Raw genomic sequence first — 21,394 nt, 5'->3', positions numbered from 1 at the left:
AGATTAAAATAACATATGGTGACAGCTATCAGTACTGTTTTATGTATTCAGATTAAAATAACATATGGTGACAGCTATCAGTACTGTTGTATGTATTCAGATTAAAATAACACATGGTGACAGCTATCAGTACTGTTTTATGTATTCAGATTAAAATAACATATGGTGACAGCTATCAGTACTGTCTGTGAATGGAATTATATTGTATATTCCATCTTGACATTTTATAAATATTCATTTTCAGGTACCTAACAATTACAAATTGTGGAGGGTATGCTATGGTACATATATCAAGGTGATTGTTGCACTGAATAGTGGTGTGTGTGTGTGTGTGTGTGTGTGTGTGTGTGTGTGCGTGCACATCTTTGTGTGTGTGTCTATGTGAAAGGAAAATAGAGAGAGAGCAACAGAAAGCAACAGAAAGACCCACACAGACACAGCCGGAGAGAGACAGAGACAGACACACAGACGCAGACAGAGAGAGACAGAGACAGAAACAGAAGGACACAGACAGAGACAGCGAGAGACAGAGGGAGACAGAGACAGAGAGACAGAAACAGAGAGAGAGACAGATACAGAAAGACAAACAGGAGACTAGAGAGCTCTTACCCTGAGGTAGTTGAGGGTGAAGTTGGTCAGCCCCATGCGGGTGATGTTTTTGGAGAGCTGTTCCAGAACCTGGGGGTCTTGTGCCTAAGGGTTGGGGGGGGGGAAACATACAGTTTGCATTAATATTAACTACTAATATTAATTTGTTAGAACTCTTTTATATAATAGAAGTCTTCAGTCTGAAAATGCTGTGTATTGACAAAACAAAAGACAGATGAGAAGCCGAGCCTGGCTCTGCGTCCATTCAAAATCAAAAACACACTAATTCCTAGTTGAATCTTGGTGTAGAGAAAGTCAGGAAAGATGGACGATGGTAAAAAAACACATCTAAAAATCGGTTTATCTTAGAGTATGATTTGAAATTGGAAACTAAATATCAATATCAAGAAGCCACCTGACTACAGCTTAGTGTTGTGAGAACCTGTGACTCCAGGAGATGTCAAATACTTTCTCATCTATGGTCATCAACAACTACACTGAATACCCATTCAAAAATTCAGTGTCAGAATACACTAGCCTTAAAATACCCACAAAACTGTCCCACTGGGCAGACGTCAGCTCAACGTCTAGTTTTGATTTACATTTGGTTGCGTTGTCAACTAATGTGAATTGAATGTGAAATCAAAAAATAATTTCATAATTTCATTGAATTTAGGTTCAAAGTTGGGTGAAAAAAATATGAAATGGGCCTCCTGAGTGTCGCAGAAATCTAAGGCACTACATCGCTGTGCTAGAGGCATCACTATAGACCCGGGTTAGATCCCAGGCTGTAGCACAACCAGCCGTGATCGGGAGTCCCATAGGGAGGCGCTCAATTGGCCCAGTGTCGTTCGGGTTAGGGGCGGGTTTGGCCGGGGGGGCTTAATTTGGCTCATTGCGCTCTAGCGACTCCTTGTGGCGGGCCGGGAGCCTGCAGGCTGACCTCGGTCATCAGGTGAACGGTGTTTCCTCTGACAAATTGGTGTGGCTGGCTTCCGGGATTAAGTGGGCGGTTGTTAAGAAGCGTGGTTTGGCGGGGCATGTTTCGGAGGACGCATGACTTGACCTTCGCCTCCTGAGCCGGTTGAGAGGTTGCAACGATGAGACAAGATCAAAATTGGGGAGAAAAGGAGATAAAATACAAATCTGTTTTCAATTCCACATTGATTCGACACCATCACATTTTATATTTTGTATGAAATTATGTGAAAACAACACTGATTCAACCAGCTTTTGCCCAGTGGGGTGAAACTATGAAATACCCACAACACGTATTTTTCCAATCCAAAATGTGTGCTTTTACAAGAAATGAATGTTTGAAAAAAAAAGTATGTTTTAGAATTTTATAACAAAACCTGCAAAATGTGCGTGTGTGTTTGTGTGCGTGTGAGCACATACATCCATGTGCATGTGTGTATGTGTATATATGTGTTTGTGTCTATGTCTGTGTGTGAATGTCTGGGGGCAATGTGCATGCACACATGAACTAGCACAACTGTGTCTGTCTAAATTCAGTCTTCTCACTTCCATTCCGGACTCTCTCTACACTTTTCATTAGTCGAGGCTATGATCAAAAGAGCAAACTCACTTTTACACATCACTCGTATGCCTGTGAAATATCCATCCAAGGCCCACAATACCCTACTCTCCTGAAATTAGTGGGAATACCCACAGGGGCCAATTTAATCGTGTGTGAATTTTATATAAAGATTTGGCAAAAAGAAGGAGGCTGGCTATTCAGGGAAAACTACTTCTTAAATACACCTTTAGGCCCACAGGGCTGAAGAAAAAGTTTCAGTGTTGCACACTTCGAGGTAGGTGTGTTTAGGTTATGATAGGTGACATGCAGACAGGGAATGTATTTGATGGAAACATATTCATGATATTAGAGTATGACTAGAGTATGACTGTGCACTACTGAATATAATATACTATGTATAACGTATGGAACTATGACAACCTGTAAGTTGCTCACTTCACTGCCATTCTCTCCATGTGACTATTATGTTCATTACACTGGAATTAAACAGATTATTCAAGTGACCTTGTTATTTATTTTTTGCTCAGGCAAGGGTCCTCTTTCATCCAAGCCTTCCTTTGATGTCTGCAAATAAATTGGTTTTTAAAATCCCTCCAAATTGGGACACTTTCCAAACTGCTTTGTATAGCTTTTAAATTCATATGCTTATGAATAGCGTCTAAGTGTCTTGGTGGAGTTGGGCCACTTAAGAGCCCGAGGAAGAGGACTCTCATTAACATTCGAGAATAGGATACACCTGGATGGAAAATGGGTGGGTGGTGTTTGGCGCATGTTGATGATATCAAATCATAGAGTTGGATAGAGGGTATATGTTTGCACCTTGCCATAATGGCTTCTGGGACAGCATGGGTATCACCCTCTATCTAGCATGGGCATCACCTTCTATCCAGCATAGGTATCACCCGCTATCCAGCATAGGCATCACCCTCTATCCAGCATAGGCAGCACCACTTATCCAACTCTATGTGGTAAATTTGTGTCGCCGTGCAGTCGGCCCATGTTGATGGGCATCAACCTCTATCCCCAGCATAGGCATCACCCTCTATCCAGCATAGGCATCACCCTCTATCCAGCATAGGCATCACCCTCTATCCAGCATAGGAATCACCCTCTATGCAGCATAGGCATCACCCTCTATCCAGCATAGGCAGCACCACCTATCCAACTCTATGTGGTACATTTGTGTCGCCGTGCAGTCGGCCCATGTTGATGATGTCACACAACTCACGTGCATGGCCAGGATGCTGCGGGGGATGAGTTCTCGGTATTGCCGGATGGTGAAGTGCCAGGTCTTGATCCTCATGAGGTCGTCAAAGGCAAATTCAAGAATCAGTCTGCCCTCTGTGCATACCTGTCCAACAACAAAGATGGGGAACACTTTATCTGAAGGGGGTATACATAAGGCATTCCTAACACCTGCATGAGAACAGGCATGACACCTTTATGAGTCTTGTAGTATCATTCATAGCAACCTTTGTAACAAATGTAGGCCTATAGTATTCAGCTTCATTCAAGAGCACTTTTCAAAATAAAAGGCCCTTAGGATACAGTATACTACGGTTTACATCACCTTCAAAATAATTCCCCATATTGATGTATTTCTTTTTTTTTTTAGCTAGCTGGCACGCGGGCGTCTGTTTATTTGGGTAATCATTACAGGGATCGATTCTTAATACTCAGCAGGATGTCATTCACTTTGGAATACGTTGAAGTTGTATGGAATTGGGCAGGCTATTATTTACTCTGTCCTTATTCAGCTGGTCTGTCCTTGTTCCTCTCATTCCTCACACTCTCTTGAAGATGATGTTGAGAGGAGTGTGTTTACGGCAGAGACACAAGAACTTTGGGTCAGAGAGAGTTGCCAATTAAGAGAGAGAGAGAAAAAGACAGAGGAGTGTGCGAGAGTGAGAGAAAAATACAGGATTGTGCGAGAGCGAGAGAGAGAGAAAAATGTATAGTGTGCGAGAGAGAGAGAGAGAGAGAGCGAGAGAGAGAGAGAGAGAGAGAGAGAGAGAGAGATAGAGAGAGAGTGTGTATGTGTGTGGACGAGTATGAGAGAGCCAGAAAAAACACACACACATTCGCCCCTTTAGACGAATTCAGTGTTGTCAGGGCTCTTGCAGTTCCCAATGTTTCGTTGCTGTGGCAACCAGAGGGAGGGATAGAGCGAGCAGCAAAAAAATCAGCTGATTAGTTGGCATGGCAACAGAAAAGATGTAATCCCACCAGACACTCTAATCAATGCCCCCAGCACAGATGGTCTCCCGAGGATCAACAAGAAAGAGGCTGGCGGGCATACAGGCCTGGTCACGTGGTATCACTCCGCCACAATGGAAAAAAAGAAAAAGTAGAGAAAAGGGGAATATTTTTTCCTCTACTAGCTCCTACCATTGAATATATGATTTAGGGCATTCTGGGGATGTAGTATAGTCTATGCTACTTGGCTAAAATGTGACGATGTTTCTGTGTGCCTTGATAGTGTATTCATGAGTTATTCTTACTATTGGGATTAAGAGTCGGAACTACTTTTTGATAGTTATCGAGCTTAACGGTTAGTCGTTGGAGGGATGCTGTTCAGGCCGATAATGCGTATGTTTTTAGATAGATTAATGCGGATTAGACAGAAGCAATGTTTTTTTAAATTATCAGAAGTGTTTAATGGACAATGGAAAGGGCTTTCATTCTAGTTTGAAAATCATTCCAGCTGCTTCTCATACTATTGACCTCCAGCCACAGTGCAAAAAATATGAGTTTAACAATACTGGCTACAGAGCTAAGTGAAATTCTGTATCACTTCCATTGGTATTAACACAAAGACCTACACATGCTAAAATTTGTTTTTAAACATCATGAAACCTTTTCATGGGAGCTAAATAAATTATACGGGTTGTTTGCCTCTGGGGGTACACTTGAGCCAAAAGGGGTCCCCTAAATGGACAGAAATATTGTCCAGAAGAAATGTATGAATATAATATCATATGTGTACATAAACTGTACAGCAAACATTCAAGCCAAAATGTGATGGAAACAATTAAAAACGACACCTCTATATCGGTTGGCTAAAGTGGCTTGTTAACAAAACCTTTAGTCTTACAACACGACACTTCACAGGACCGTACGAAAAGTAGGGGCAACGGATGAAAATACTGGTCAATAAAAACACTGTCCATAAAAAGGTAAGGCCCCTTGGAGGATCCCCATTGATTTAAGATGCCTGTAATAAATATTGTGCACATTCGCTTAGCTAAGGGATCTCAACCACATATTCTGAGAGTAACACAGCATCCCATCATTCTCTACTGTATAAGATGCAACTGTAGGCCTTATTCATAATGGATTAGGTTTATATATCAATAATACTGAAAGATGATTCATTATGAATAAGGGCATAATAGAGCATTAATAACACATCTGTTATATGTAGTTACATTATAAAACATCATACATTCATCATGTATTAGGCTGTAATACAGTTAATAACAGGAAATACATTCTATAGTCAAGTGTTCATTGTATTAGGCTGTAATATACCGTCATTACACTGATATTATGTACCAACTCATCAACCATATCAATTCAATTAGCCTTTTGCTTAAACAGTTCACACAATAAACAAATTAAAATTAACAGGAGAGAGATAGAATCAGTGCCTGATAAACTAGGCTGTTTTTTTTCTTCTGTCCCCACAGGTAGCGATGGTCCACTGGGCTACAGTAACAAGGATCTTAGCCCAGATGCTACGATGCTACATCCACAGTGCACCCACCTGGTTCTTCTGTCCCCACAGGTAGCGATGGTCCACTGGGCTACAGTAACAAGGACCTTAGCCCAGATGCTACGATGCTACATCCACAGAGCACCCACCTGGTTCTTCTGTCCCCACAGGTAGCGAGGGCCCACTGGGCTACAGTAACAAGGACCTTGGCCCCGATACTACGATGCTACATCCATAGAGCACCCACCTGGTTCTTCTGTCCCCACAGGTAGCGAGGGCCCACTGGGCTACAGTAACAAGGACCTTGGCCCCGATACTACGATGCTACATCCACAGAGCCCAGGTTTTTAATAACCTGCCCAGGGAATGTGGTTGAAAATTAGCCGGCTGGCTAAAACCGGCAGTTTTACTGAAAAGTTGATTAATGTGCACTGTCCCTGTAAAAATAAAATAAACTCAAACAAACTATAGTAGGACCTGCAGGGTGTTGAATAGAGGTGCTGGGACACCATAGGGGTACAGCAGGGGGTACCATCATCCAAAAACCAACACTCCCGCCTCACACGCGCACACACACATGCACACACAAACATACACACATACTTCGGGTTTACACATCCAGATTACTCCCAGTGGGATTGCGGGGGCTTTTCCCTCTGGGATAGGGAAGCAGCCCAGGGATGAGGAATGGAGGGAGGGGTGTGGAGGAGAGGGAAGAGGGAGGAGGAGAGGGAAGAGGGAGGAGGGAGGAGGGAGGAGGGTAGAGGAGAGGGAGTGAGGTAGAGAGCTCATTGAGATTCAGCGCTCCAGAGCCAGAAGGTTGGATGGAAGCTCCCAGAACGTGCTCTGTTAGTGGAATTTATTTTAATTAACAAAATTTCCCCTTCCTGATTTTGTTAAAGCTTGAATGGGGTGGTTGGTTGAGAAAATGTCACTGCAATGAAAAAAGGGTTCCAAAAGGGTTCTTCGGCTGTCCCCATAGGAGAAAGGGTTCTACATGGAACCCAAAAGTTTTCTACTTGGAACCAAAAGGGTTCTACCTGGAACAAAATTGGTTCCCCTATGGGGACAGCCGAAGAACCCTTTTGGAACCCTTTTTTCTAAGAGTGTATAGCATACACCTAACATGGTGGCCAGGTTTTATGATAACACTGTACTGTGGGTAAAATTGGACCTGCCTTAAAATCATGGTGTGTGCTTCAATGCAGTGTTCTGTAACGGGTTTCTATATGCGAAGGAGAGTCGGACCAAAATGCGGTGTGACTATTGAGATTCATGTTTAATGAAAAAAAAAACACACTAAACACAAACACTACAAAACAATAAACGTAACGAAAACCGAAACAGCCTAATACTGGTGCAAACTAGTACACGACAGGAAAAGGAACAAAAGGACAATCACCCACGAAACACTCAAAGAACATGGCTGCCTAAATATGGTTCCCAATCAGAGACAATGATAAACACCTGCCTCTGATTGAGAACCACTTCAGACAGCCATAGACTCACCTAGAACACCCCACTAAGCTACCATCCCAATACATGTGAAAAAACCCCAAGACAAAACACACCACATACAAAAACCCATGTCACACCCTGGTCTGACCAAATAGATAAAGAAAACACAAAATACTAAGACCAGGCGTGACAGAACCCCCCCCCCAAGGTGCGGACTCCCGGCCGCACACCAAAACCCATAGGGGAGGGACCGGGTGGGTGTCTCTCCACGGTGGCGGCTCCGGCGCGGGACGTGGACCCCACTCTAACAAAGTCTTAGTCCATCTTCCTCGCGTCCTTAGATAGGCAACCCTCGCCGCCGACCTTGGCCTAGTAGTCCTCACCCAGGACCCCACTGGACTGAGGGGCAGCTCGGGACTGAGGGGCAGCTCGGGACTGAGGGGTAGCTCGGGACTGAGGGGTAGCTCGGGACTGAGGGGTAGCTCAGCACTGAGAGGAAGCTCAGCACTGAGAGGAAGCTCAGCACTGAGAGGAAGCTCAGGCAGGTAGTTGGCTCTGGCAGATCCTGGCTGACTGGCGGATCTGGAAGAGTCTGGCTGACTGGCGGATCTGGAAGAGTCTGGCTGACTGGCGGATCTGGAAGAGTCTGGCTGACTGGCGGATCTGGAAGAGTCTGGTTGACTGGCGGATCTGGAAGAGTCTGGCTTACTGGCGGATCTGGAAGAGTCTGGCTGACTGGCGGATCTGGAAGAGTCTGGCTTACTGGCGGATCTGGAAGAGTCTGGCTGACTGGCGGATCTGGAAGAGTCTGGCTGACTGGCGGATCTGGAAGAGTCTGGCTGACTGGCGGATCTGGAAGAGTCTGGTTGACTGGCGGATCTGGAAGAGTCTGGCTTACTGGCGGATCTGGAAGAGTCTGGCTGACTGGCGGATCTGGAAGAGTCTGGCAGACTGACGGCTCTGGCTGCTCCATGCTGACTGGCAACTCTGGCTGCTCAATGCTGACTGGCGGCTCTGGCTGCTCCATGCTGACTGGCGGCTCTGGCTGCTCCATGCTGACTGGCGGCTCTGGCTGCTCCATGCTGACTGGCGGCTCTGGCTGCTCCATGCTGACTGGCGGCTCTGGCTGCTCCATGCTGACTGGCGGCTCTGGCTGCTCCATGCTGACTGACGGCTCTGGCTGCTCCATGCAGACTGGCAGCTCTGGCGGCTTCTTGCAGACTGGCAGCTCTGGTGGCTTCTTGTAGACTGGCAGCTCTGGCGGCTTCTTGCCGACTGGCAGCTCTGGCAGCTCCTTGCACACTGGCAGCTCCTTGCAGACTGGCAGCTCCTTGCAGACTGGCAGCTCTGGCGGCTTCTTGCAGACTGGCAGCTCTGGCTGCTCCATGCAGACTGGCAGCTCTGGCCAGGCGGGAGACTCCGGCAGCGCTGTAGAGGAGGAACGCTCTGGCAGCGCTAAACAGGCGGGAGACTCCGGCAGCACAGGAGAGGAGGAAGGCTCTGGCAGCACTGGAGAGGCGAGGCGCACTGTAGGCCTGATGCGTGGTGCTGGCACTGGTGGTACTGGGCCGAGGACACGCACAGGAAGCCTGGTGCAGGGAGCTGCCACCGGAGGGCTTGTGCGTGGAGGTGGTACTGGGTAGACCGGACCGTGCAGGCGCACTGGAGCTCTTGAGCACCGAGCCTGCCCAACCTTACCTGGTTGAATACTCCCAGTCGCTCTGCCAGTGCGGCGAGGTGGAATAGCCCGCACTGGGCTATGCAGGCGAACCTGGGACACCGTGCGCAAGGCTGGTGCCATGTAAGCCGGCCCAAGGAGACGCACTGGGGACCAGATGCGTAGAGCCGGCTTCATGGCATTTGGCTCGACGCTCACTCTAGCCCGGCCGATACGCGGAGCTGGAATGTACCGCACCGGGCTATGCACCTGCACTGGGGACACCGTGCGCACCACAGCATAACACGGTGCCTGCCCGGTCTCTCTAGCCCCCCGGTAAGCACAGGAAGTTGGCGTAGGTCTCCTACCTAGCGTCGCCATACTCCCTGTGAGCCACCCCCCAATAAATTTTTGGGGCTGACTCTCGGGCTTCCATCCGCGTCGCCGTGCTGCCTCCTCATACCAGCGCCTCTCTGCTTTCACCGCCTCCAGTTCTTCCTTGGGGCGGCGATATTCTCCAGGCTGTGCCCAGGGTCCTTCTCCATCTAGGATTTCCTCCCAAGTCCAGAAATCCTTATTTTGCTGCTCCTGCTGCTGCCCGTTACCACGCCGCTTCGTCCTGTTGTGGTGGGTGATTCTGTAACGGTTTTCTATATGCATAGGAGAGTCGGACCAAAATGCAGCGTGACTATTGAGATTCATGTTTAATTTAAAAAAAACACACTAAACACAAACACTACAAAACAATAAACGTAATGAAAACCAAAACAGCCTAATAGTGGTGCAAACTAGTACACGACAGGAAAAGGAACAAAAGGACAATCACCCACGAAACACTCAAAGAATATGGCTGCCTAAATATGGTTCCCAATCAGAGACAACGATAAACACCTGCCTCTGATTGAGAACCACTTCAGACAGCCATAGATTCACCTAGAACACCCCACTAAGCTACCATCCCAATACATGTGGAAAAAACCCCAAGACAAAACACACCACATACAAAAACCCATGTCACACCCTGGTCTGACCAAATAGATAAAGAAAACACAAAATATTAAGACCAGGGCGTGACATGTTCATTCAGGGCACAAGGAATTTCTGTAGCTATTCTCGCTAGCATGAGCCTCACTTTAAATTCAAAAGACAGTCTGCAGAACCAGATTCCAATGCAGTTTACCATCTGAATCAGGTAATGCTAGAAACTCCTGTTAAGAGACATGCCCAACATGCGCTATATTTTCTTCGGCTTTGTGATTTTTTTTTTATAAATGTAAAAAAATATATACTCTTATGACATGGATACGAACTTGAAATAAATATTTCAATTTGATAGTGAACTTCATAAAATCACATACGATCTTGATGTTTTGGTCACAATGACAGCCTTGAAATGTATACAGCCTTGAATTGTATACAGCCTTGCATTGTATACAGCCTTGCATTGTATACAGCCTTGCATAAGTCACAATGACAGCCATACAGATACAGGAAAAAGTAGTCATGGCAGAGGCTGAACAGGGTATAACATTACGTTTGCCAACTTGGTCTCATAGACTAGATGTAACATAGTAAACAAAAATCTGGGACGCTAAAATTAGTATGATATGTTACGTTTGGTATGGTTACATAAGACAGAAGGATACTTAAAGGAGAATTTCCATATTTGTGAAATAATCTCAATTTTTTATGTAAATGGTTTGTTTTAGAATGGTCCAGGCTTGATTTTGAGAAACTTATCCCAGCTGCGATTCACTTCCTCAGAGCTCGTTGTGCAGTATCAGGGATCAACCTACATCCCTATACTGAGAGCGTGTCCATTTCTAAAAGGACATATTTAGGTGTTTTTGGAGCTTGTCTTTTGCGTGCCCTGATACTGTACAACGTGCAATGAGGCTGGGGAAAGGTTCTCAAAAACAAGCCAAATTACAAAAAAGGATGTGCGTATAATGCGAATGTCTAGCAACCCAAAAGTTGCGAGTTCAAATCTAATCAACTTTAGCATTTGAGCTATTTACCAACTTCACAACTACTTACTACTGTTTAGCTACTTTGCAAATTCTTAGCAGGCTAGCTAACCCTTCCCCTAACCTTAATCCTTTAACCTCCCTCCTAACCTTAACCCTAACCCCTAGCCTAGCTAACATTAGTTACAACAAATTGGAATTTGTAACATACCATACGTATTGCAATTTCATAACATAGTTACACATTGAAATTTGGAACATATCATACAAACTGCAATTCGTAACTTATCATATGAATAGTAATTCATAACATATCATGCCAAATGGATGATGGACATCCACAAAAACTTACCATTCTAAATGAAGTCTCCACGGATTTACATACAGAAAAATACGAAATCCTATGAGATCAGTTTGCCACCTGCAGCAGCAAGTGCTCAAAAGAAAAGGAAATGCTTTTAAACTATGTGATTAAATGAGTCTGTTATCAACAAATTGACTGTTTTAGACTATTGTATTTTAATCAAGCAAGATAAATAAATGTGAAATCACTACTGAGTGAAAGAACAAAATCATTTTGGAACAAACGCTTCCAGACATTTAAATTCTCTGTCAAAATCAACGTGTTAAAAAGACAATTCATGACGTTATGGTTAAAGTTACCACTAAAGTTAAAGTTATCAGAATATTGGGCGTTCACCTCCCGGAGATATTTTGCCCTCATCCTATGGCAAAGTTTTCCAAACTCAGTCTTGGGGGCCCCCCTGGGTGCACATTGTGGTTTTTGTCCTAACACTTCACAGCTGATTCAAATAACCTATTCATCATCCAGCTTTGATTATTTGAATCAGCTGTGTGTGCTAGTGCAACAACCAAAACGTGCACCCAGGGTGGGCCCCAGGACCAAGTTTGGGAAACTTTGCCCTACAGTACTGAAATGCAAACACCAGCTAGTTGACATAGCGCCATCTCTATGCACTTGTTGATGTCCTCCTCCCACTGGAACATCCAACTCCTCCACTGTCATGTCAGAGTAGACCACCGTTGTCACAGAGAACATTCGGATGGACTACCTCCAAATCAACTCTCATCTGACATGCCAGGGCTGTCCCCTCTGTGTGTCCCAAGTCGTTTCCTCTGAGGTGGATGACTATGATATATTCACGATCACACCTCGCCTTGGCGAGAGAGAATATTTCAGAACCATTCCATTGAGAACAGCTCATCCATATTTCACACTCCTGTAGTCATCTAGCCAGCTGCATTGTTTAATCGCATGGTAAATATTTGCTTCAGTTTTTGTTTCCTTGCTCTCACCAATTTGCTTTGAGCAATGATCAGTAGGATTATGAGCTGGGATCTTATCAATAAATAAACCAATAAAACCCACAACATTGGGAGGGTTCACAAGGAGAGCACGTGTTAAACTGTATAATAATGATACATAATCACCTTCCATGGAAATTTAAAAATGTGTTTTTTTGTAAATCACATTAAAAAGAAAAAAAGTTATGTTATAGGTGAGAGTAGGCATTGGTCTAATGCTGAAAAAGTAAGGAAATTCACATGAGCACCACAATGCCTATTCCACCCATGCTCTACCAAGATATTCCAGCACACAGCTTTGGCCTACTACAGTATGTTGGTATTGTACTTCAAACTATGAGTAGGCAGGATGCTTAGGATTCAAACCTTCTCAAACATCCTAATTCACAATCAGAGGGATAATGGACCTTACAGTGTCCTGCTTTTACAATTATGTACACTGATATATATATATATATACACTGCTCAAAAAAATAAAGGGAACACTTAAGCAACACAATGTAACTCCAAGTCAATCACACTTCTGTGAAATCAAACTGTCCACTTAGGAAGCAACACTGATTGACAATAAATTACACATGCTGTTGTGCAAATGGAATAGACAACAGGTGGAAATTATAAGCAATTAGCAAGACACCCCCAATAAAGGAGTGGTTCTGCAGGTGGTGACCTAAGACCACTTCTCAGTTCCTATGCTTCCTGGCTGATGTTTTGGTCACTTTTGAATGCTGGTGGTGCTTTCACTCTAGTGGTAGTATGAGACGGAGTCGACAACCCACACAAGTGGCTCAGGTAGTGCAGCTCATCCAGGATGGGACATCAATGCGAGCTGTGGCAAGAAGGTTTGCTGTGTATGTCAGCGTAGTGTCCAGAGCATGGAGGCGCTACCAGGAGACAGGCCAGTACATCAGGAGACGTGGAGGAGGCCGTAGGAGGGCAACAACCCAGCAGCAGGACCGCTACCTCCGCATTTGTGCAAGGAGGAGCAGGAGGAGCACTGCTAGAGCCCTGCAAAATGACCTCCAGCAGGCCAAAAATGTGCATGTGTCTGCTCAAATGGTCAGAAACAGACTACATGAGGGTGGTATGAGGGCCCGATGTCCACAGGTGGGGGTTGCGCTTACAGCCCAACACCGTGCAGGACGTTTGGCATTTGCCAGAGAACACCAAGATTGGCAAATTCGTCACTGGCACCCTGTGCTCTTCACAGATGAAAGCAGGTTCACACTGAGCACATGTGACAGACGTGACAGTCTGTAGACGCTGTGGAGAACATTCTGCTGCCTGCAACATCCTCCAGCATGACCGGTTTGGCGGTGGGTCAGTCATGGTGTGGGGTGGCATTTCTTTGGGGGACCGCACAGCCCTCCATGTGCTCGCCAGAGGTAGCCTGACTGCCATTAGGTACCGAGATGAGATCTTCAGACCCCTTGTGAGACCCTATGCTGGTGCGGTTGGCCCTGGGTTCCTCCTAATGCTAGACCTCATGTGGCTGGAGTGTGTCAGCAGTTCCTGCAAGACGAAGGCATTGATGCTATGGACTGGCCCGCCCGTTCCCCAGACCTGAATCCAATTGATCTGGGACATCATGTCTTGCTCCATCCACCAACGCCACGTTGCACCACAGACTGTCCAGGAGTTGGCGGATGCTTTAGTCCAGGTCTGGGAGGAGATCCCTCAGGAGACCATCCGCCACCTCATCAGGAGCGTGCCCAGACGTTGTAGGGAGTTCATACAGGCACGTGGACACCACACACACTACTGAGCCTCATTTTGACTTGTTTTAAGGACATTACATCAAAGTTGGATCAGCCTGTAGTGTGGTTTTCCACTTTAATTTTGAGTGTGACTCCAAATCCAGACCTCCATGGGTTGATACAGTTCATTTCCATTGATAATTTTTGTGTGATTTTGTTGTCAGCACATTCAACTATGTAAAGAAAAAGTATTTAATAAGAATATTTCATTCATTCAGATCTGGGATGTGTTATATTAGTGTTCCCTTAATTTTTTTGAGCAGTGTATATAGTAGCAGGTTCAAGGGTGTGGGGTTTCTATGTCACCAAGTTCAATAACCAAACACGCACAAGGAGCACAACTAGAACGCAAATGGGGAGTTTATTAGGGAGTTTTGCACACTGGGGAAAAGAGGGAAATTCCCCAACCATTTCACAGTCCACAATCCGTTCTCGTTGTCCCTTCTATTCTCCAGAGGTAATCCTAAAACTCGGGTCCTCAGCCAAATTGGTTCGGTACACAGTGGAGGTTATCAAATAGAAAACATGATCATATTGGAAACACAAGTGGTCCTGAGCTTAATTCAATATTACACGTAAGCTAACAGTTACAGAAATCAGGAATGCAGACAGGCTCTATCTATCTGAGCTACTGTGTCCCACACACCACCACCTATTGTTATGTTGGGCACCAATTTACCAAAAAAAGGATGTGATTATGATACATTTTTTTCGATTACATGTTTGCTAATATAGGCATGTACCACATTACTATAAGGCAAAACATCTCAATCAAGCCTGATGGTCTGGTAAGTATAAAAGCAAAGCATTTAAAAGCAAAGCATCTTTCATTTATAAAAAGCATGAAATGTTAGCATAATGGGATAATGTCTTACTGTGGTGTGTGAAGAATCCAATACTTTACTTTGTATACAGTACAAATCATATTATTGTGGAAGCACCTCATCTAAGAGTATGAATTAGGCTGTTTGAGATGGTTTTAATCCTAAACAACCTGCCTACACATAGTTTGAAGTACAATACCAACATAGCTACTGTAGTAGCTCAAAGCTGTGTGCTGGAAAACCTTGGTAGAGCATGGGTGGAATAGGCATTGTGTCACTAATGTGAATTTCCTTTCTTTTTTGGCTTCAGACCAATGCCTATTCTCACTTACAAAGTTGCTTTTTTTAACCAGGTAAATCAGTTAAGAACAAACTCCAATTTACAATGACGGCCTAGGAACAGTGGGTTAACTGCCTTGTTCATGCGCAGAATGACAGATTTTTACCTTGCCAGCTGGGGGATTCGAACCTAGCAACCTTTCAGTTTCTGGTCCAACACTCTAACCACTAGGCTACCTGCCACCCCAAATTACAGGGGTTAGGACTGTGGCAGACCGCCCATTAGGGAGTTAGGGGCAGTGGCCCACCACTAGGCTACCTGCCACGCTCAAGGTATTGAATGATATCATAACTGCCATCGATAAAAGACAGTACTGTGCAGCCGTCTTCATCGACCTGGCCAAGGATTTCGACTCTGTCAATCACCATATTCTTATCGGCAGACTCAGAAGCCTCGGATTTTCTAATGACTGCCTTGCCTGGTTCACCAACTACTTTGCAGACAGAGTTCAGTGTGTCAAATCGGAGGGCATGTTGTCCGGTCCTCTGGCAGTCTCTATGGGGTTGCCACAGGGTTCAATTCTCGGGACGTCTCTTTTTTCTGTATATATCAATGATGTTGCTCTTGCTGCGGGCGATTCCCTGATCCACCTCTACGCAGACGACACCATTCTGTATACTTCTGGCCCTTGCTTGGACACTGTGCAATCTAACCTCCAAACGAGCTTCAATGCCATACAACAATCCTTCTGTGGCCTCCTACTGCTCTTAAACGCTAGTAAAACCAAATACATGCTTTTCAACTGTTCGCTGCCTGCACCCGCACGTCCGACTAGCATCACCACCCTGGATGGTTCCGACCTAGAATATGTGGACATCTATAAGTACCTAGGTGTCTGGCTAGACTGTAAACTCTCCTTCCAGACTCATATCAAACATCTCCAATCCAAAATCAAATCTAGAGCCGGCTTTCTATTTCGCAACAAAGCCTCCTTCACTCACGCCGCAAAACTTACCCTAGTAAAACTGACTATCCTACCGATCCTCGACTTCAGCGATGTCATCTACAAAATAGCTTCCAATACTCTACTCAGCAAACTTATTGCAGTTTATCACAGTGCCATCCGTTTTGTTACTAAAGCACCTTATACCACCCACCACTGCGACCTGTATGCTCCAGTCGGCTGGCCCTCGCTACATGTTCGTCGCCAGACCCACTGGCTCCAGGTCATCTACAAGTCTATGCTAGGTAAAACTCTGCCTTATCTCAGTTCACTGGTCACGATGGCAACACCCACCCGTAGCACGCGCTCCAGCAGGTGTATCTCACTGATCATCCCTAAAGCCAAAACCTCTTTTGGCTGCCTTTCCTTCCAGTTCTCTGCTGCCTGCGACTGGAACAAATTGCAAAAATCTCTGAAGTTGGAGACTTTTATCTCCCTCACCAACTTTAAACATCTATCTGAGCAGCTAACCGATCGCTGCAGCTGTACATAGTCCATCGGTATATGGCCCACCCAATTTACCTACCTCATCCCCATACTGTCTTTATTTTATTTACTTTTCTGCTCTTTTGCACACCAGTATCTCTACCTGCACATGTTCATCTGATCATTTATCACTCCAGTGTTAATCTGCTAAATTGTAATTATTCACTCCTTTGGCCTATTTATTGCCTACCTCCTCATGCCTTTTGCACACAATGTATATAGATTCATTTTTCTACTATGTTATTGACTTGTTTATTGTTTACTCCATGTAAGTCGCTCTGGATAAGAGCGTCTGCTAAATGACTTAAATGTAAATGTAATGTGTAACTCTGTGTTGTTGTCTGTTCACACTGCTATGCTTTATCTTGGCCCGGTCGCAATTGCAAATCAGAACTTGTTCTCAACTAACCTCTTGAAACTCCCCATCCCGGATCCGGGATTGTGACTAAGCCTCAGGCTCATTAGCATAACGCAACGTTAACGATTTCTGAAAATCGCAAATAAAATTAAAATAATGCGTTTGCTCTCAAGCTTAGCCTTTTCTTAACAACACTGTCATCTCAGATTTTCAAAATATGCTTTTGAACCATAGAAATTGACTAATTTGTGTAAGAGTATGCAAAGCTAGCATAGCATTTTGTGTAGCATGTAGCACGCAACATTTTCACAAAAGCCAGATAACCAAATAAATAAAATCATTTACCTTTGAAGAGCTTCTGATGTTTTCAATGAGGAGACTCCCAGCCACATACCAAATGCGCAGTGTTTCCTGAAAGCGTCTGTGTGTAGGAGAAATCGTTCCGTTTTCTACATTGCGCCTGGCTACCGAAACGAACCGAAAATGCAGTCACCTACAACGTGAAACTTTTTCCGGATTAACTACATAATATCGACCGAAACATGGCAAACGTTGTTTGGAATCAATCCTCAAGGTGTTTTTTCACATATCTCTTCATTGACATGCAGTTCATGGAAGCTTGCTTCTCTCTCTGTGCCCCATGGAAAAATACTGGCAGGTGACTTTTGCGCACCAATTTCGGCGCAGGACACCGGGCGGACACGTGGTAAACGTGGTCTCTTATGGTCAATCTTCCAACGATCTGCCTACAAATACGTCACAATGCTGCAGACACCTTGGGGAAACGACAGAAAGGGCAGACTCATTCCTCTTGCGTTCACAGCCATATAAGGAGATCATGAAAGACAGAGCCTCAAAAATCCTTGTCATTTCCTGGATGCCAAGTCATCTTGGTTTTGCCTGAAGCTCACGTTAAAGGGCACGCACAGAGAAGATATTTGTATTTCTGGACACGTCAGAGTGTTTTCTTTCGAACAGTAGCAATTATATGCATAGTCGAGCATCTTTTTGTGACAAAATATCTTGTTTAAAACGGGAACGTTTTTCTTCCAAAAATGAAATAGCGCCACCATAAGTGTAAGAGGTTAAATAAAGGTGATATAAAAAAATAAATAAAATAAATTGGTAATTTATTTACATTTTTACTGTATATTATAAAATTCATGGATTATGGATAAATGTTTAAATTCTCATAAAAGTGTGGTAAATGTGTACATTTTCCTGTTTCAAAAATATATTGTTCAAAACAAGCTGTAGTTACTTACTACTCTGCCCCTTAGTGACTGCCAGCAGCAGCAGCTCCACCTCCGTGGGTGCACATGCCATGCCAACATTGCTTGGACTTCTTTGCTATGAGGGGAGCTGCCCCAATGAAATTGCATGATACCATAGCATAAATTACAACCGTACAAAGTGAATGGAACGTCCTTAGGCACTCAAATGTGTGTCTGCTCAGTCAGAACTTCTGGGTCTGCTCTAGCCTCCTCCCAATGAGTCTCTCGTGCCGGACAGCTTTTTTCCGCACTTGAGACTAGATCTGCACTATCAGGTACAGATGGTGCTAAAGCAAAAAGCTAATTATAATTAACTTGTGAATAAATAATCATAACAGCCATGGAAGCCTGGGACCTGATAAACAGGACAACTGCAACCAACAAGAGTCGAAGGACAGAGGGATACACAAGCTCAAACCTTCTCATTGCGTATCTGGTAGGACAAAAAAGCATGGCCAATTTTGTTTACCACCATGTTGTTCATAATGTTCTATTGTAGGTGACAAGGCAACAGGTTGTGTGGACTAAAACAGCATCACAAAGGTTGATTAAAAAAATTAGCCAGCTACAGTTATTTTGAGAAACATTGAGAAATATTTTAAAATCATTTTTGGTCAAATTAACCAGTTATCTACCTTTGACAGCTGGTATCTTGCTAGCTAGTTAGCTCCCATGCCAATTTCAAGTCTTTCTAAATTAATATCTGACTCTGAAATACGAAGTTACGAAAGTTAACTGGCTAGCACACCATGCTTTGTGATACTATCCTAGCTAGCTATCCCGAGTTAAATAATGTGTTTTCACTTATTGTATCTGAATGCTTATTGCGTTCTCCCTGGTTTCCACTAGTTACCACAGCCACAAAGTCCATATCTATATTGTAAAAGGTCATGAAAACAACATTTAAGGTGAGGGTTAGGCATAAGGTTAACAGTTTGGTTAATGTCAGGTTTAAGGTTATGTTTAAAATCACATTTTAAGAAGAGAAATTCTTGAAATAGGTGGGCTTTATGACTTTGTAGCTATGGTAACAAGTGACGACCATTCTCCCTGGTGAACTCGTTCGTTCATGAGCTGGCTGCTTGTTCTAAATAGTATAATCTAATCTGTTAAAAACAGTGGCAGCATGTGCAACAGTGGTTGTAAAAGTGAAATAGGTGTATTTATACTGTTGTTCAAATACACAGATCTCTTTATATATCTTCTCAAAGAAACTACCGGTAGTTCAAAAACGTGGCATCATATTTCTGTCCTGCTGCTTTGTTGACAACTCCAACCACCCCGCGCCCTGGGTATTCAGTCAATCAGCGGCAGCCCCTGGGTTAGGATTACAGACCTTACCTTTGTAAACATTGGTTTCCCATACTGGGTGACCATGGTGCACTGATCACAGTCCACAGTGATGCAGGAGTTGTGGAAAGACTCCTTGGAGTGTTTGAGGATGTAGTACAGGTCAGTGACTCCGCCCTCAAACACTGTGCTGAAGTAGCGCGGGATGAGCGTTCGTCCGATAGCTGAGAAAAAGAAAAAAGAAAATTATGATTTATAGTTAAAATATAAGACTAAAGTAGTGAAGGGTGAGTGTCTGTCCAAATTAAAAGAGGGAAAAAGAGGACAAATACATAATTCGCTCATCAAGTAATTGATTCATTTGTAGACTTGAGTTTTTAACAAACTAGCTTTTGTAGGATAACCATGATCTATTAAAATGTGTAGGTACCTGACAAAGACCTATAGGTGAATGGACAGTATTACACCATGTATGCTAACTGGTTTTAGTCATTACTGATCTGCTTTCCTTTGTCTAGTTGTGAAGTGTCCACACAGTAACAAAACATTTGTTTTGCAAAATACAGGTTCCTTTACTTGTTTGCCCATTTAGTGAGGGATTGATTTCAAGCAATCAAAACCTGGACAGTCTGGTGAGAAAGATACAGGAAAGCTGTAAATGTTTATTAGAGAATGCTATAAGAACTCAAAGCGCAGGAACGGCGTGGATTTAGAGTTTGACAAAAACAAGAGAAAGAGAGAGAGAGAGAGCACAGGAGGAAGAAGTATGTCAGTGTCTTTTGCCCTCAGGCTTCCATTCTTCTCTTCCCTCTGTTCTCTGTCAACTAGTTCTCTGTTTAAAGGAATATAATGCAGGATATGAAAGGACGATGCTTTAGGATACACTGTGACTATGCAAAACAGACAGGATATCTCTTCATCACGATATCACAAAACTATATCTCTTCATCACATTATCAGCTTGTCTGAGAAGTGAATGTGTAACAAGGAAAGGAGACAATGTATCTACAATAAAGTATACTGTAAATACTTGTTTGTGTTTATGTTCGAAGCAGCCATGTTGGAAAGGAGAATAGCAAAATATGAGTTCTTATTTGGGTTTGGGTTCCAAAGCAGCCATTTTGGAAAAGAGAAAAAAGACCAAAAAGACGAGAATCTGAAAGAGAAGAATCTGAATTTCCACTTTTGAATCAAAAAAAGCCCTGCATGTTGGAAATCTATCATCCTACTCTCTCTCCCTCTGTGAAACAAGCTTGTGATACTCTGCATTTTCTCTCTGTCAAATCTTCACTCTGTTGTGTGGAATTATGTTACTCTGTTCCCCAGAGGGAGCAAAGCTAGGGAAATAAAACTTCATTTAGAAATGTCCCCCAAAGACAGTAGTGGCTGAGGCTCCTGAGGTTATGACACTGCAGAGAGAGAGAGAGAGAGAGAGAGAGAGAGAGAGAGAGAGAGAGAGAGAGAGAGAGAGAGAGAGGGAGTGGGAGAGAGGGAAAGGAAGTACCCGTGACTGGCGTGTTTTTTCAAATTCAATAATACCGGGCATGACTAAATAAAGATATAAAATGTTTGGCAGTGTGTGAGCCGTGGCTGGAGGATGGAGGGAGGAAGGGAGAGAGGGAAAGGAGGGAGGAAGAAGGAGCGTGAGCAGTGGCTGGATGAGGGAGGGAGGGAGGGAGGGAGGGAGGGGGAGGGAGGGAGGGAGGGAGGGAGGGAGGGAGGGAGGGAGGGAGGGAGGGAGGGAAAGAGCTGCAGCCCCAAGTCTCGCAGGTAGAGGGAGAGAGGAGATGGGAGAGAGGTAGAGGGAGAGAGAGGAGATGGGAGAGAGGTAGAGGGAGAGAGAGGAGATGGGAGAGAAAGGAGGTGGGAGA

At 44.2% G+C, this 21,394-nt stretch overlaps 1 protein-coding gene across 4 annotated transcripts in view; it reads right to left on the bottom strand.

Moving 5' to 3' along the window:
• LOC135526512 (LIM domain-binding protein 2-like) overlaps positions 1-21,394 on the bottom strand; it is a 122,873-nt gene that overhangs the window by 30,850 nt on the left and 70,629 nt on the right. For all 4 annotated transcript variants that reach the window (XM_064954951.1, XM_064954949.1, XM_064954950.1 and 1 more), the window contains exons 3-5: positions 19,575-19,747; positions 3,357-3,479; positions 610-693 (exon numbers count right to left, since the gene is read on the bottom strand). In XM_064954951.1, coding sequence (XP_064811023.1) covers positions 610-693; positions 3,357-3,479; positions 19,575-19,747 — 380 coding nt within the window. The remainder of the gene's footprint in view (positions 1-609; positions 694-3,356; positions 3,480-19,574; positions 19,748-21,394) is intronic.

The sequence above is a fragment of the Oncorhynchus masou genome, chromosome 32 (assembly GCF_036934945.1).
Source record: "Oncorhynchus masou masou isolate Uvic2021 chromosome 32, UVic_Omas_1.1, whole genome shotgun sequence".
NCBI lineage: Eukaryota > Metazoa > Chordata > Actinopteri > Salmoniformes > Salmonidae > Oncorhynchus > Oncorhynchus masou.
The sequence above is the reverse complement of the archived record's forward strand: the minus strand, read 5'-3'. Positions and strand labels throughout refer to the sequence as shown.